Source organism: Vipera ursinii (genome assembly GCF_947247035.1).
Source record: "Vipera ursinii genome assembly, chromosome: 2".
Classification (NCBI taxonomy): domain Eukaryota; kingdom Metazoa; phylum Chordata; class Lepidosauria; order Squamata; family Viperidae; genus Vipera; species Vipera ursinii.
In genome coordinates this window covers 27,496,086-27,512,908 of record NC_139513.1, presented here as the reverse complement: position 1 = coordinate 27,512,908, position 16,823 = coordinate 27,496,086, and the positions used below count along the sequence as shown (strand labels likewise).

General features: G+C 41.2%; 1 protein-coding gene across 2 annotated transcripts in view; it reads right to left on the bottom strand.

Moving 5' to 3' along the window:
• The window catches only part of LOC310636267 (laminin subunit beta-1-like), a 94,540-nt gene that overhangs the window by 5,574 nt on the left and 72,143 nt on the right, over positions 1-16,823 (bottom strand). For both annotated transcript variants that reach the window (XM_083355933.1, XM_083355934.1), the window contains 5 exons: positions 14,923-15,126; positions 11,237-11,381; positions 10,239-10,446; positions 8,003-8,144; positions 2,209-2,385 (listed from right to left, as the gene is read on the bottom strand). In XM_083355933.1, coding sequence (XP_083212059.1) covers positions 2,209-2,385; positions 8,003-8,144; positions 10,239-10,446; positions 11,237-11,381; positions 14,923-15,126 — 876 coding nt within the window. The remainder of the gene's footprint in view (positions 1-2,208; positions 2,386-8,002; positions 8,145-10,238; positions 10,447-11,236; positions 11,382-14,922; positions 15,127-16,823) is intronic.

The following is a 16,823-nucleotide window of genomic DNA, read 5'->3' as shown; positions in this document are numbered from 1 at the left end:
ATGGTCATGTGGTTCCCATAGAGACATATCTACCCATCTAATGCCTCTCGGATGTTTTCCAAAACACTCTCCAGATCTTACACCGTCTCCTTAAAAATATGGATTTAATTTTGTTTTGAAAAAACACCACTCCGTGCTTCACAAAAGGTTGATTCAGATTGGCAAAGAAAGCCAGCTGCTGCCAGTGCTGTCACCACTGAGTGCCTCACCGGCTTTTTACTGCTTCTGCCAACAAGGAGTTTCATGTTTACTTGTCAATTTACTTTTGAGGGCAATCTAACAGGTAGCTAAATTGGCCATTCCAGGACCCATCAACCCACACCCAACTCTGCTCTACAGAGAACAACTGGTGATTGTTTTTGCCATTGGCAGGGGATGCTCAGTGGGAAAGCCAACGAAGCCGTAGGAATCTGCCAATGACTTTTCTTAACAGAATTACAGAGTTGGAAGGGACCTTAGAGGTCTTCTAGTCCAACCCCCTGCTCAGGTAGGAAATCCTGTGCCATTTCAGACAAATGATTGTCCAATCTCTTAAAAACCTCCAGTGTTGGAGCACCCCCAACTTCTGCAGACAAGTTGTTCCATTGATTAATTGCTCTAACTGTTAGGAAATTTCTCCTTAGTTGTAGGTTGCTTCTCTCCTTGACTAGTTTCCATCCCTTGCTTCTTGTTTTGCCTTCAGGATGCTTTGGAGAATAACTTGACTCCCTCTTCTTTGTGGCAGCCCCTGAGATATTGGAACACTGCTATCATATCGCCCCCAGTCCTTCTCTTCATTAAACTAGACATAACCAATTCCTGCAATCGTTCTTCATATGTTTTGGCCTCCAGTCCCCTAATCATCCTTGTTGCTCTTCTCTGCACTCTTTCTAGAGTCTCCCATACAGTATTGATACTAAAAGGACAGTTTCACTTGATGGGCTTGTTATTGTGATAGAACAGGGATAGATTACCAGAACAACAGATTTTAGACTGGTATACATTTCTGTCCTCTTGGGGATTGCCCTTTAACAAGGCCATCTGGCCATGTCTTGTTATTTGTTGCTTCATTACTTGCCTGCAACCCTCAGCAATTACTCATAGAATATGCTTTGCATACTGAGGATGAAGATAGCCATTTTCTCACCAGGGACTAATTAGCATTTTCATAGCTTTTCTTGAAAACTGAGAATAAGATTCATGAGACAAAAATTGGCATACCTCTCGGTATCTTCTTTAGGCACACAGGCATCCGCCCTTCCTAACCATGGTGATGCCAAAATAATGTTTGCGCTGTGATTTCATGATGTGAGTGCTGTCACTTAGTACGCTAGTTGAGTGATGACATTGCACAACAGTATGTCAGGGGAAGAACTGTATTGTTGAGGTTGGGGCAACAATACAAATAGTCCTCGACTTTCAACAGTTTGCTTAGTGACCGTTCGAAGCACTAAAAAAAATGGCATATGACTATTTTTCACACTTATGACCGTTTGCAGTATCCCCATAGTCATATGATTTATATTCGGATGCTTGACAACTGCTTCACATTTATGACTGTTGGCAGTGCCCTGAGGTCATGTAATCACCTTTTGCCACTTTCTGACAAGCAAAGTCAATGGGGAAGCCAGATTCACTTAATAACCAGGTTATGAAGCAGTGATTCACTTAACAACTGTGGCAAGAAACCTTGTAAGGTAGGGCAAAACTCACTTAACTATCTCGCTTAGCAGCTGTCTCGCTTGAGCAATTTTGGGCTCAGTTGTGGTCGTAAGTCAAGGACTACCTGTATAAACTCAATCATTAAGAGACTTGCAGCTAAAGAACCAACCGAAGTTTTGTGGGATGAATACTAATAATTTGAATAATCTTTCCTATATAACCCTGTACAGAAAGACAACAGACCATTCAAGGGAGGGAGAAACAGAGGACTTTCTGAAGAGGAGATGAAGATAGAAGAAGAAAGTACAACAAGTTGGGAAAACTTGACAAGTAGGAGTTCTGGATTTCTCCTGACACATTTTTCAACCCTGGCAACTGTCAAATGTGTGGCCTACAATTCCCAGAATTCCTCAGCCAGCATGAATTCTGGGAGTTGAAGTCCACACATCTTAAATGTTTCCAGGGTTGAGAAACACTGCACCTTAAGTTGAGCCTACAGTTTGTTACTACCACAACAAAAAAGCAGTTGCCTGTAAATGACAGTAATGACAGTGATGGGACTCTCACGTTTTTAAGCTGCAGTGCTATGTTGGTAGCACGCTCAGCTTTTCCCGTGGCCTGCTGAGCCTGGCGCTGATTAGCCTGGGATTTCTTTTGTAAGGTGGCCACATCCTGTGCCAAGTCTTTCAGACGCCTTTCCAGTCGCAGTTCCTTGTTGAGGAGAGTTTCGAGCTGGCTCACCGCCTGAGAGAAAGGAAAGTCACAAAGCATGATTAAGGGTTGACTTTTGAGAAAGGTCACATTCATGCATCCACATTCAGGGCACATCCATATGAAAATCAGTAGTGGAATTGGGACTGACTTGGGAATCCTCCAGCGTGTGTACAAAGATTGCAATGAGTAGAAAGTTAACAATGCTTCTCAAATGTTTTCCTTCATTACCCAAAACTGCTTATCAGAAAGTCCTTTTTACTCAAAGTAGGTAAAACACTTTAAGTCAATTTTATTTATTCGTTTGTTTCTCTGTTTGTTTGCATCCTGCCTTTATTATTTTTAGCAATAACTCAAAGCAGGAAACATGTCTAACATACCTTTCTCCTCCTATTTTCCGCACAAGAACAACCCTGTGAAGTGAGTTGTGTTGAGAGAGAGAGTGACTGGCCCTACCTAAGTCAGCCAGCTGGCTTTCGTGGCTAAGGTGGGACTTGAACTCACAGTCTCCCGCTTTCTAATCTGGTATCTGGTATCTTAACCACTAGAACAAAATGCCCCTGTTGTGAATGGGAATGAGTTTGCATGTTGATAACCCAAAGAAAAAACAGTTTTACCTAATTTGGGGTAATCTACCCAGGTTTGGGAAGCACTGCAATAGAATGTGAATAAAATGTAGTAGAATGCTCTGACCAGTTTATAAAAATATGGGCAGAATTAAGAACAAAAGTACAGATATTGTAACAATCCAGCTGCAAGCCATCCCTCCAGTCAACCCCTTGTCATGTGGTATTCAACATGGTATGAAACAGAGCACTAGTACAATTGGTCTTTCAATTAATTTGCTAATAAATGGATAATAACAATAAAATAAAACAATAGCATTTGCCTGTCCCAGGTCCTTAGGAAGGACTCTATAGGTCGATAATATGCCAAATCCAGTCTAAACATCTGGCTGACTCTGTGACCAACTATAATAAAGAAATGGTTAAATAATTATTCAGCAGAGGTAATTTAGCATAATCATTTTTGCTCAAAAGCTTATGCTTAAAATATTATTCATTATTAAATTCTATTTGGAGGCCACCTAACTCCAACTGGCAGTAGGTAGCTCACAGCAATAATAATAAGTTTAAAAACAACAAAATACTGAAAAAGTAACCCAAACAAGTTCCAAATAATTACAAAATAATATGATAAGCAAACATATTTAAACCCATTTATCAGTTGTTTAAATATCTATTCAACATAGTTCTTTTAGCATAATAATTTTTGTTCAAAAGTTCATTTAATTGATGATTTGTTCAAACACCATTATTTTCTTAGTAAATTGGTATTTGTTCCTTAACATTTTCTGCCCTTGCCAGTTTGGAGTGTTTGCAAGAATACTGCATATACTTTTGAATTGGTAGGATGAGAGCGATAGTGTGTTGTCCACCTAGAAGATTGTCTATAAATTAGAGATCCTAATTGCATAGAATAATGTGAACATTCTTGGGGTAAAGCAGACTGGGATTCTACTGGTAGCATGATGGGCTCGGAGCACCAAAACTGACAGGCACTGTCCGTTACCTGCAGGGAATAAGCAAATAGCACAGGTAGAACTAAAGCTGGTGTCCTAATATATACCTTCCTTTAGGGTATGTATATGCTCAATTGAAAAATGTGTACAGTGTAATTGGCAGTAAAGGTCAATTTCTATGAGTCATCAGGTGACGACCGTAGCATGTAGAACTGCTAAAATTCAATATGGATTGTGGTAAGATGAATAAATAAATAAACCTGGAAGAGTAAATAGCAAAGAAGATGAATTAATAAATGAAGTGACAAAAAGAGAAATAGATAGGCTGCATGTCTGTGAAACTAAGACGAAGGAGAAGGCTGTCACAGATCTGAATGAAGGTGGTCTGATCGTGTGGAAAATAATCAATTAACATCTTCAGGGAAGTGAAGCGTAGTTTTAATTACAGGTAGTCCTCAATGTATGACTATAATGGACCCTGGCATTTCTGTTGTAAGTCATGATGGGTGTAAATTGAGGCACACATGTGACCGAACTTGATTTGATGACTTTTTTTGCAGCAATCATTAAGCGAACAATGCAGTCATTAAGTGAATCAAGGTATTCCTATGGGTGCTTTTTGCTGGAAACCATCCCCAAAGGCCAGAAACTAGCCAAGAATTGTTGTTAAGTTGTGATCACATGACCATAGAGTACTGCAACCATCTGTAAAGGTAATCCAGTTGCCATGCACCCGAAAAGCAGTCATGTGACCCCAGGAGACATAAGCAGTTTTCGGGGAGGTGGGGGTCTATTGTAACTTTCAATGGTTGCTAAGTTACCAGTCGTAATTTGAAGACTACCAGTATGAGCTGAAAGTTATATCAAAATGTATGTCAGAAAGTATTAATTAGAGTCAACTGGATTACTGTGGGCATAGATTTACAGGGGTAGGCAACCTTGGCTCTTTTATGACTCGTGGACTTCAACTCCCAGAATTCCTGAAGTCCATGAGTCATAAAAGAGCCATGGTTGCTTACCCCTGGCATAGGAAGAAGTCAGAATTCATAGGTTGGTAATAGTTACGGTTCAATCAATAATGAATAATAGAAAAAAACAAACATGAGTTTGGGGGAAAATATATAGCATTGTAAACGAATGTGAACCTATAGAAAAAAAGTATTTCATCAGATTTCTTGGGTGAATGGGCGTAGATGAGTTGTGAGACTACAGGAAAAAAGTGACTGGGTTGTTCAAATGAATAAGAACGATCATAGTCTTGCAACTGCTGTTCAGAAATAATTATATGTTTCTTTAGAATATACAGAATATTTCAGCCATAAATCTATTCATGTGCAAGGATAAAAAAGCTGATTGATTTGATGGCACATATGGTGAAAGCTTTGAAAGAATGACTGAAGGTCCAGGTGGCGTAAGAAGGTCTGAAGATGAGACGTCACGAGTGGATTAGAGAAAAATCAACCTGGAAGAAAAGAGCAGAGTGAAAGAAATGAAGCATATACTAACTGCAAGAGAAAGCATGAGCCTCGCATGAAACAGCATTAGAAGACAGATTAATCTCCTAATCCAGGAGGAGCCAGGATTAATGGAAAATGAGTATAAAGAAAGGGGATTTGGAAGTTATATGGAACAGAAAGATAAGAATTAAGCTGCAGAGCACAGAGAGTTTGTGGAATTACATTAATATGAAATATGAAAAAGAATGCTTGCTGGAGGGGTGGTAAGATAAGAAAAAAAATGCATAGGAGAAAATGATGAATGCAATAAATTAGAGAAAGATATGGTATAATATATAGGGCAATAAAACGATGGTTGCAAAGGATGTACAGGCCGTCCTTGACTTATGATTGTAACTGAGCCTCAGAATTACAGTCATAAATCATGTTGGTCATAAAACAATTTTATGACCTTTTTTCCAGAGGTCGCAGCTTTGCCAAACAGAACTGAGTGCCAATTTTCAGCAAACCCATCGTAAAATGCAGTCGCATGACTGTGGGATGCTGCAAATGACTGTAAAAGCGACCATGTTGCCCGAGTGCCTGAAATTTGATCATGTGACAATAGTGAAGGTGACCATCAGAACTTCAAATCTGGGTCCTAAGTAGCCCCAAGGTGGGCCCGTTGTAACTCTGAATGGTCATTAGTGAAGAATTACCTGTATCTACAGTATATTTCTGATAAATCTGCCTTCCGATGTTTAAGAATAAGGTGTCAAAGAATTTTCTTTAAATCTTCCATAATCAGAAAAGTAGCCCTTCATTTCCATTTCACAAACAACCCTTCAGTCTGAAGTTTTAGTACTGTGCTATTTTGCTTGTTTTAATTATTTCATAAAATAAACTGGCAAGTTCAGTATATGACAGATGGTACTGACAGATAGTCTTGATTACTGGACCATTTTCTAGTAGCAATGATAATATTTTGCAGCAGAAGTAACTGTCTTGCAGCACCATAACGGTCTAAATTTATATTTGTGTGTGTACCGTATATGTGATATTTTAGCATTATGAAAGTTGCATTATGAGTACCCCTATAATGTATTAATGGTAATTCCATAACATTGGAGGCACGTGTATATTATATTCAAGTCAAGACTAGATTGGTTGACATTCTGTATGTAGGCGGCATCTTCGGACATGAAGATGCTTTAAAAGCCAGATAAAGCAGAGATACTGTGGGTATGAGATAAGCTACACTTCATGCATTAACCAGAGGCCTCTTAAAAGGGGCATGGTGGTGATATGTGGTGAAATGATCTTATAAACAACAACGGACACTTAACGAGAGGGAAGCACAACACAATCCCCTTCAATGTAAAGGTAAAGGTAAAGGTTCCCCCGCACATGCATGCTAGTCGTTTCCGACTCTAGGGGCCGGTGCTCATCTCCGTTTCAAAGCCGAAGAGCCAGCGTTTGTCCGAGGACGTCTCCGTGGTCATGTGGCCGGCGTGACTAGACGTCAAAGGCACACGGAACGCTGTTACTTCCCACCATAGTGGTTCCTATTTTTCTACTTGCATTTTTAAGTGCTTTCGAACTGCTAGGTTGGCAGAAGCTGGGACGAGTAACAGGCGCTCACTCTGTTACGCGGCACTCGGGATTCGACCCGCCAAACTGCCGACTATCTGATCAACAAGCTCAGCGTCCTAACCCACTGAGCCACCGCATCCCTCCCCTTCAATGAGCTTGGTACTATTAGGCAGTGTTTCTCAAGCCTGGTAAGTTAATGTGTGCTGTCTGGGGAATTCTGGGAGTTGAGGTCCACATATTTTAAAGTGGCTAAGGTTGAGGAACACTGCTATTAGGCACGTAAATGTTAATTAAACCTTCATAGAATCATAATCCACTGGTTTAATTATAGAGTTTTTGCTCTCAGGAAATATCCATTACATTTTCCGCTTTAGAATGAAATTAAAGAGCAATTTCTTAAAGAGCGTGTTCTTAAACGCCAGTCTTGGGTGATGCTGAAAAGCAAAGGAGGATTGAGTGATTAATTATGTGCCATCAAGTTGTTTTTCAACTCCTAGAGACCACTTAGAGAGAGTTTTTCCAGGACATACTGTCTGTAACTTGTCTTTTGGGTCTCTTAAAACAGAGGTTCCCCAACCTTTTGGGCACCAGGGACCGGTTCCGTGGAGAAAGGTTTTTCCACAGACCAGACACTGCGTGGTTTTGTGTGCTGCCTGCATCCCAGATGGGCCTTTGCTTGTTTGTGCGGACCGGTTGCTGGCATGCCACGGACTGGGAGTTGGGGACCCCTTTCTTAAGAATTGCACTCATCACCACTGAACAAGAGTCCAAAAGTGGTTTGGATGTGGTTAATACCTGGAAGGGGGATGTCAAGAAAATACCAGGGCTATCAATCAACCTGGGAATACAAATATAAGTCCCGGGAGAAGGCAGCAACTACTTTGTTGACAAGAAAATGGCACGCATGTGGCCCGAAAACAGGAGGAGCCAACTTTTGAGTCTTACCTGCAGAATCGTGGAAGGGCAGAATGAAAGGCAGGGTACGGAAAATAGCTTGGGAGCCGCTCACTGAAAGCACAGGATGCCTTAAAAGCTATCTAGGGTCTTGACTAACCCACAACTCCCTTCCTTCCAAGAAATACAAATTGGCTGGCTTCACCTGTTTGACTTTGCCTTCCACGCTCTGGATGGCTTCCTTTGTCTTTTTCAGGGCTTGCTCGGCTGCCTTCACTTTGTCCTTGGCACTGTCTAGTGCTCCAGATGTCTCTGCCACAGTTTCCTGTACACCTTCGGCTTTTTTCCTGTGGAGAAGAAACACAGCAAAACAAAAGAACTTCACAGCATTTCCTCAATGGGACAGTTATTGCAGATTAAAGTTTGGGACTAAAGTTATAGGTAGTCCTCAGGTTACGACGGCCATGTGGAGTGGAATTCCTGTTGCTAAGTAATGTGGTTATAAACCATGACGACATGTGACCACTTCACTTACCAATGCCAATCCCGGCAAGAGCAGTGGCCATCATAACCAGAGACCATGCAGCTTGTTAAGAGAAGACCCTACATGATCAGAGTCCTAGGCAAGCAGGCTGGTGGGCGAGGAGCTGTGGGTGAGTGCTACTGAATGTGGGGTAGGGGTGGGCTGGGGTTGTGCCAGCCAGTGGGGATAATCGGCGGGCACTACTGAATGCGAGGAGGCCAATAGGTGCCACTAGAAAGCGTGGGCGGGCAGGTGGGTACTGCGGAGATACATACTCCATAGTGGGGCTCCTAGTAAGAAAAACAACTGGCAACTGTTCCTGCCAATCTCTCCATTGACTTTGCTTGTGGGAATCTGGCAGGGAAGATCGCAAATGACGATCACACGATCATGGCTTGCTGCAACATCATAATCGTGAGCCGGTCACCCAGGACCCAGATTGTGGTAATGTGACCGTGGGGACATTGCAATAGCCAGAACGCTAAGGAACCGGTTGTTGGGTTCCCCTTGCTCAGCGCCATTGTAATTTCAGTTACTGAATGAGTGGTGAAAACCCAAGGACTACCTGTAATACTTTGCAGATAGCCTGGACTAGAAGCAGTTTCTGGTCTAGACAACTGGCACCAAGTAACAATTACGAGGGGGGGGGGAATAACAAGTCTTATGCTTGTAGTTCTTTGCAAAGGACTATGAGAGAAAGATGTAGATATCTGGAAACAAAAACTGGAAAAGTTCTATGTTTCAGGTCATGGGTCTTCTTCCCTCAAGACGACACTATAGGGCATTGCACACCAGAACAACTAGACATAAGAACAGTTTTTTCCCCATGCCGTCACTCTGCTTAACAACTAATTCCTACAACACTGTCAAAATACTTAGTAAAGCTGTATTACTATGATACTCCTCATGTTTCTTATTACCTATCCTTATCTTCTTATGACTATAACTTTGCTACTTGTATCTTACAATATATATAGTATCCTAGTACGATTTATGTTGTTTGCTTAGCTAGTACTCCATGACTAAGTGTTGCATCTAATGATTTATGATGAAGTGTTGAATTTCATGATTTATGGTGAATGTATTTCATATGTATATGTTGCATATGATCATGATTATCACTATTACTTGTATGTACACTGAGAGCTTATACACTAGAGACAAGTTCCTTGTGTGACCAACCACACTTGGCCAATTAAGAATTCTATTCTATCCTATCCTATTCTATTCTATTCTATTCTATTCTATTCTATTCTATTCTATTCTATTCTATTCTATTCTATTCTACTCTACTCTACTCTACTCTACTCTACTCTACTCTACTCTACTCTACTCTACTCTACTCTATTCTATTCTATTCTATTCTATTCTATTCTATTCTATTCTATTCTATTCTATTCTATTCTATGCCCGTGGATATTTCTTTCGTACACATGACTTTGTTCAGGCTGATACTCATTCTTGCTTCAGTTCTCCCACTGCAAGATTAGGACTATGAAAAGTGGCATTGTTACTTACTACCATAGCTTAGTAACTGACTGGTTTCACACTATATGCACAATGCCATACCTGGATAACTCATTCTGTATTCATACAACAGCTTATACCCAGGTGAACCATGTTGTGGCTTAATGTTACAGTCTGATTGACACAATATGCTAAGATGAGGGCTGCATCCTCACAACATACCGAACCACAATGTGTGCAGTTTGGTCCAATGCTAACCTTTGTACTTCAGAAGAGGATAATAATAGATGACAGGGACCCATCCTACCCAAGATCACATGCTCTAATTGGCACTTAATCTGGGATCCAGATTAAATGACCTGATCTTGAAAAATATGTAGCATTTTTATTACTTTACCAAAAAAAATAATTAATAAAATTGGTTACTTTTGTTCCTGCCAGATACACTTACCTGGCCTGTTCTGCTTTGGTCAGTAAATCCCTAGCAAGGGTCAGGTTTTGCACTGTGCAGTTCAGGATAACATCCACTCTGTTAAGCTGGCTGATTCTGTCCCAGATTTCCTTAATCAGACTGTCGATCTGACTCTGGCTGATGGGCTGGGGGATGTTCAGGACCTGTTGAGCCACCAGCTCAATGCTCTCTGGATCGGCACCTTCCTCTAGGGAGACATGCACAGGTTCTTGATATCCACAAACCTGCAACAGTCCATTCTGCTTCCCAGTCACCAGCTTAGCCCTCTATTCCCTCCCCACAAACCAATTATTACAATATTAACTATAATGTATTGTGGCTTTTACTTGAACTGTTTTCACCTGTCTTTTGAATGCTGCTTAAGATTGCTTAATTAGGGTGTCTGTGTAACAGTCGCTGACTGCCCAAACATGCAGTCTCCAGGACGATCATTGGTTGGATCTGGGGTGGGAATAGGTTCCTTTAAACCTATTGGCCGCCGCCTAGTGGCCAACCGTATAAGTAGCTGCGCAGAAGCCTCTGGTTCAGTTCTGTTCCTGTTACTTCAATAAAAGCAATGTTCCTGTTTGAACCCTCTCGTCTCGCCTCCTGCTTCCAAAGAACCCACTACACAACATTAACGTTGTCAGAACACAACATACTCCCATTAATAACATCCATATTTCCCTTCCTGCATAGGACAAGAATAGAGGGAGATCCAAACTCAAAAGAAGGAGGGATTTCTTGAATGTGAGAATCCCTGGAATCATGGGAGCTCCAGCACTGGAAATTTTCAAGTAAAGGTTGGATAGCCACGTGTCTGGGAGAACATGAGGATTCCTGCCCTGGGCGGAGGACTAGATTAGAAGATCTCCAATATTTCTTCCAACCCTATGATTCTACGAATGTAGGACTTATATCTTATTAAGGCAGCATGAGGATACGTTCACTTTTAGACATGCTTTACTTCAAGTTCAGTGTGAGCAATGCTCTGGTACCTGCTAGGAAGTCTTTTATCTTCTGGATGAATTCCCTCAGTTTGGCTGTGGATTTCTGCACCTGGTTCCAAGCTCCTTGAGCGTGGTCCAAGGTGTCCTGAGCACGGTTCCTGGCATCCTGTGCCAGGTTCTGGACTTCTTGCACCTAGAATGGAAGCTTCAGCTTAGTATTTTTCAGGGGCATCTAGTAGGGGCATCAAAGAAACGGTGACGTGACCATCCAATGCATGTAAGTCTGGCTTTGTCTGAACAGTGATAAATACTATCTTGATTTTTTTTTCAATTCAACCGGTGCACTATTCCATAGTCTAGTTTTTTGTTTTTGTTTTTGACACTTTTGTGATTAAACATCGCAACTCTTCACAACAGGAGAAGTACCCTGATTTTTAAGGAAGAAAGTTTATTTACTTATTTATTTTTATCCCACCTTTAATATTTTTACAAATAATACAAGGCAGCAAACATACTAATAATCCTCCCCTATTTGCCCCACTACAACAACCTTGTGAAGTTGGGATTGAGCTGAGGGCAGGCCCAAAATCACCCAGCAGGCTTTCATGCCTCAGGCAAGAGTAGAACTTCCTGGTTTTTTACCCTGGTACTGAACTGGCTTTCAAAATAAATGTTCAGCCTTTATTATTCAATTTCTCTCACTATAGGTCAGGGGTCTTCAAACTTGGCCCTTTTATGACTTGTGGACTTCAACTCCCAGAATTCCTCAACCAGGCACGCTGGCTGAGGCATTCTGGGAGCTGAAGTCCACAAGTCATAAAAGGGCCAAGTTTGAAGACCCCTGACCTATAGGTAGTCTTTGACTTGCTATTGAAATGGAGCCTGGAATTTCCATCATAAATCATGATGGTCGTAAGTCAAGGCACCCACGGGACTGGATTTTATGGCTTTTTTTGCTGTGATGGTTAAGCGAATGCTGTCATTAAGCAAATCCATTTATTCCAATGGGTGGTTTATGACAGAAACTGGCTGAAAAGCAAAAAGAGGCAAAAATACCATAAATCATGACCACATCACCACAGAAATATTGCAACTGGTCATAAAGGTGAGCCAATTGTTATGCTCCCAAAATGCAGTCAGATTACCATTCTGTGATTACAACAGGGTCATGAGTAGTTTTTGAGTGGGTCCATTGCAACTTTGAACAGTCACTAAGGATTACCTGAAGATTTTTTTTAAAAAATATTTCTTTTAATTGAAGTTTAAAACTACAAATAAAAAAAAACTAATAAAAGTTAAGGAAAATGTAAAAAAAGAAAAAAATAGTGCAAAAAAGAGAAAAAAGCGGGAAAGGGAAAAATCTATATATAAAAAAGCAGATAAGCAGCAATAAAAAAAGAAATACAGACATTACTTTCATTAAGACGTACTGTACAAGCATTTTCAATCTCAGCACCTTCTCTAATATTTCAACCATCTCTTCATCCTATATCTCATTTCTTATCAAACTCTCACACTAATACATGAAAGTTTACAAGTCGTGCATTTGTAGCCTTTCTATCTTTTTTCTATTTCTTCTTCTTTTTTTTAAAACTAGAAAAAAAACTGATAAAGAGAGAAAGATGAAATAGCCACCAAATAAAATCTGATGCTTAGTGATAGGAGCATTTCTGTCAAAAAAGATTTTTTTTTGTGATGTTGCTTCAGATTTAGTCTCTAAAGACCGAAAAATGGCAAGCAGTCTCTGGAGATTTATTGTTTTCCCACTGAGGTGATAACCTTGGCTTATTTCATGAAAAGCTAAGCAGGGCTGGCCTGGTTATAATTTTGAATGGGAAACCATCAGGACAACTCAGGGCTACAGACTCTAGACTGTGAAGCTGAAAACAATATTCCAGAAGGAGACAACGGCAAACCATTTTCACTTGCCTGCCAAGAACTCTACCCTACCTAGGTGTGTCACAAAGACACCAGGAATTGAAGGTGGCTGAAGGGAGACTTTTGTTTAAGGCATTCCTGGGGACAGGAGGAGTTAACCAAAAATCATTAGGCAGCATGTGTGAATGGGCTGCTAACACAATAATCAGAATACTTACCAAATAAGGCTTAATATCTTCTGCAAAAAAGTACCATTTAAAGGCATAGATACTGTGTATTGTTTTTTATAAGTCACTTAGATTTTTTTAAAAAAAATTGATCTGGTGTAAAAAATGTGGTAGAATCTGGAGCCAAGTCCAGGGGAGGAGTGAAAAGGCTGGCTAGCCTTGAATCATCTGATGGGGAGAAAGCTGTGGAAAGCAGGCCCTCCCTAAACCTTGCATTGCTTCTCTAGTACAGAGCTTTTCAACCAGTGGTACGGGTACCACCTGTGGTACATGGGCACCTGGCAGGTGGTACGCGACCATCCTAGAAAAGTGGTAGCAGCGGAGGAGAATGAGCTGAACCGGTGGCAGCATCGCACAAGCCTGAGCGAGAGATGGCTGGAGTTGCAGGGCTGTCAGGGCTCAGCGGAAGCGCCAGGATCAGCGCCAGTCTCCAGCTGGAGCTCGGCACTGATCCTGGCACTCCTGAGCCCAGAAGAAGCACCAATCAGCTGGAATGTTGCAGCATCTCCAGGGTCTTGTGATTTACATTCAGATGCTTGACAACTAATTCATATTTATGACAATCACAGTGTCCCAGGGTCATGTGAAGTGACCAATACCTGCTGTAACTACCCAGCGGGGGGGGGGATAAAAACCAAACACCCCCCCACACCTCACCCCCTCTGCCAATCCTCAATAGAAATGCTCACAACAATGAAAATCTCGGACAGGAGGAAGAGTGCCGCTGGATAAGCAGGCAGGTGTCTTGCTTGGCTGTGGCTTGGGGGGGCACTTTTTTCAGTGCCATTGTAACTTTGAACAGTCACTAAGCGAACTGTTGTAAGTCGAGGATTACCTGTACTTCATCACTTTTTTCCTTTTTTTTGGGTCATCGAGTTTTTGACACCTTGCTAGGTGACTGGTGGTACTCGGATGTTGCCATATCCTAAAAGTGGTACAGTGGGTGAAAAGGTTGAAAATCCCTGCTCTAGTAGTTTCTATAGTGAATGCCGAATCACCTCATGGTGACACAGGTGGCAAACAAATTTAATAAAAATTTTTAATAAATTAGTCTGGTAAGTGTCAACTGTACAAATGATTAGAGCTGCAGCCCTTTTTCCTACTCATTTTCGGTTGTCACGCAGAACGGAGGGAGGGGGAGTTGTCCAGGTGCTTTGCTAGTCAAAATAATCTTTTCTCCCATGGGAACCAAGGTCATTGGCTGTTCCCGAGACTGCAGGCTGGGCGTTGCATAAAAAGCCCGCAGAAAAGATGTATTGGGGAACGTAGTTGCTTGCATAGTTTTAGGGGTGGGATTTTTAAACTTTGTATTGGGGAATTGTTACGTGTAGCTCCAGACTTGGTTTCACTTTTGACGTGCCGATACTTTGTAACTAATAAACATGTTCGTTAAGGAATTTGCAAGCCTCGGAGTTCTGCTTTATTCGTCTTCGTCTGTCGGAACCATGACAGTAAGATTCCGATCAATTAGGCAAGTAGCAATAAGCACACCATTCTGATCAGCTCCCTGTGTGTCATCCTGGTTCTTTACACCTTGCAAAACCCTTAATACATACATATATACATGCTTTAATCAACTAAGAAACATGATCTCCAATTTAACAGCAGTATGCTTCTATTCAATTGTACCTTGTTAACAATGGTGATCAGCTGACCTGCTGTGGTCTCCAGCTGCTGTGAAAGGTTCTGGGCAGAATGGAGGGCCTTGATGGACACAGGAAGAGCTCCAGTACAATGAGGACCTCCACAGTGCCTTTGACCAGAACTGTCTTTACAGGAAGCTCCTCCACAAGGAGCTTTTTCACAGACCTCTTCTCCAGAACCGCCGCAGATCTAGAACAACACCACAAACAAAGATTATCCAGTGAAAAGAGATCTCTGATGAGCTGTTAACCTCATCAATAGACCAGGAATGAAAATACTGGATTCAGGAGCACAGAGCAGGAAAGGAAAATAAATTCAATTTGCAATATATATATATGTATATATATATATATATATATATATATATATATATATATATATATATATATATATATATATGTGTGTGTGTGTGTGTGTGTGTGTGTGTGTGTGTGTGTGTGTGTATGTGTATGTACATATATATATATGTATATGTATAGGTATAGGTATAGGTATAGGTAATGGTAATGGTAATGGTAATGGTTCCCCCGCACATGTGTGCTAGTCGTTTCCGACTCTAGGGGCCGGTGCTCATCTCCGTTTCAAAGCCGAAGAGCCAGCGCTTGTCCGAGGATGTCTCCGTGGTCATGTGGCTGGCATGACTAGACGCCAAAGGCACACAGAACGCTGTTACCTTCCCACTGCAGTGGTTCCTATTTTTCTACTTGCATTTTTACGTGCTTTCGAACTGCTAGGTTGGCAGAAGCTGGGACGAGTAACAGGCGCTCACTCTGTTACGTGGCACTCGGGATTCGACCCGCCAAACAGCCGACCTTCTGATCGACAAGCTCAGCGTCCTAACCCACTGAGCTACCGCGTCCCTATGTTTATGTATATATATATATATATATAGTTTAACCAATATACATGAATCTAATTTTGTCATTTGCATTGTATTAAAAAAAATAATACATTAGGGTAAAATCTCAGCAAAATACAAATTGCCATATATAAACATTTACCGTGCTTCCCCCAAAATAAGACCCAACCGGAAAATAAGTCCTAGCATGATTTTTCAGGACATCGTAATATAAGCGACACCCCAAAAATAAGCCCCAGTTAAGATGGTCAGACAGACAGACACATTTAGTACCATATTTCCCTGAATATAAGCCCTAACTGGAAAATAAGTCCTAATGCGTCTTGTGGAGCAAAAATTAATATAATTTATTTTCAGGGAAACACAGTATTACATTACGGAATGTGGTGAAATGTAATATCGATTCCCAGGAGGGGAGAGCTGCTTTCCAGAGGGCAAAGGGGAGCAGAGCTTGGAAAGTTTGCTCAGCAGGAAGAGAGTTAAAACTAGCTCCAGGAGTATAATTTATAGTTATATGTGTTGTGTACTGGGTTCTTTGCAACAAGCAGGAGACGAGGTGAGAGAGTTCAGGCAGGAACATGCTTTATTGAATAACAGGAACTGAACTAGTAACCAAGGCTTCTACGGAGCTATTTATACTGCTGGCCACTAGGCGGTGGCCAATAGGTTTGAAGGAGCCTATTGCCACTGTAGAGCCAACCAATGGTGGTCCTGGAGACTGCTTGTCTGAGGAGCCAGCGACCGTTACCCAACTCCCTGATTAAGCAATCTCAAACAGCATTCAAAGACACGTGGTACAGTTCAAGTAAAACAGGCCCAATACATTACAATATGTATATATAGTTATGTAAATAGTTGCTTTAGTCTGGCAAGATTCTGTCTATAGGTGAAGAATAATAAAGGAAACTACTCAGAAGCATCTCCACATGTTCTTGGTTTTGGGGGCCTGACAGGGAATATTTTTTAAAAAATTGTGTATATTAGACACCATTGCAAAGAAAATGTGCCTGTTTAGAGACATATATAC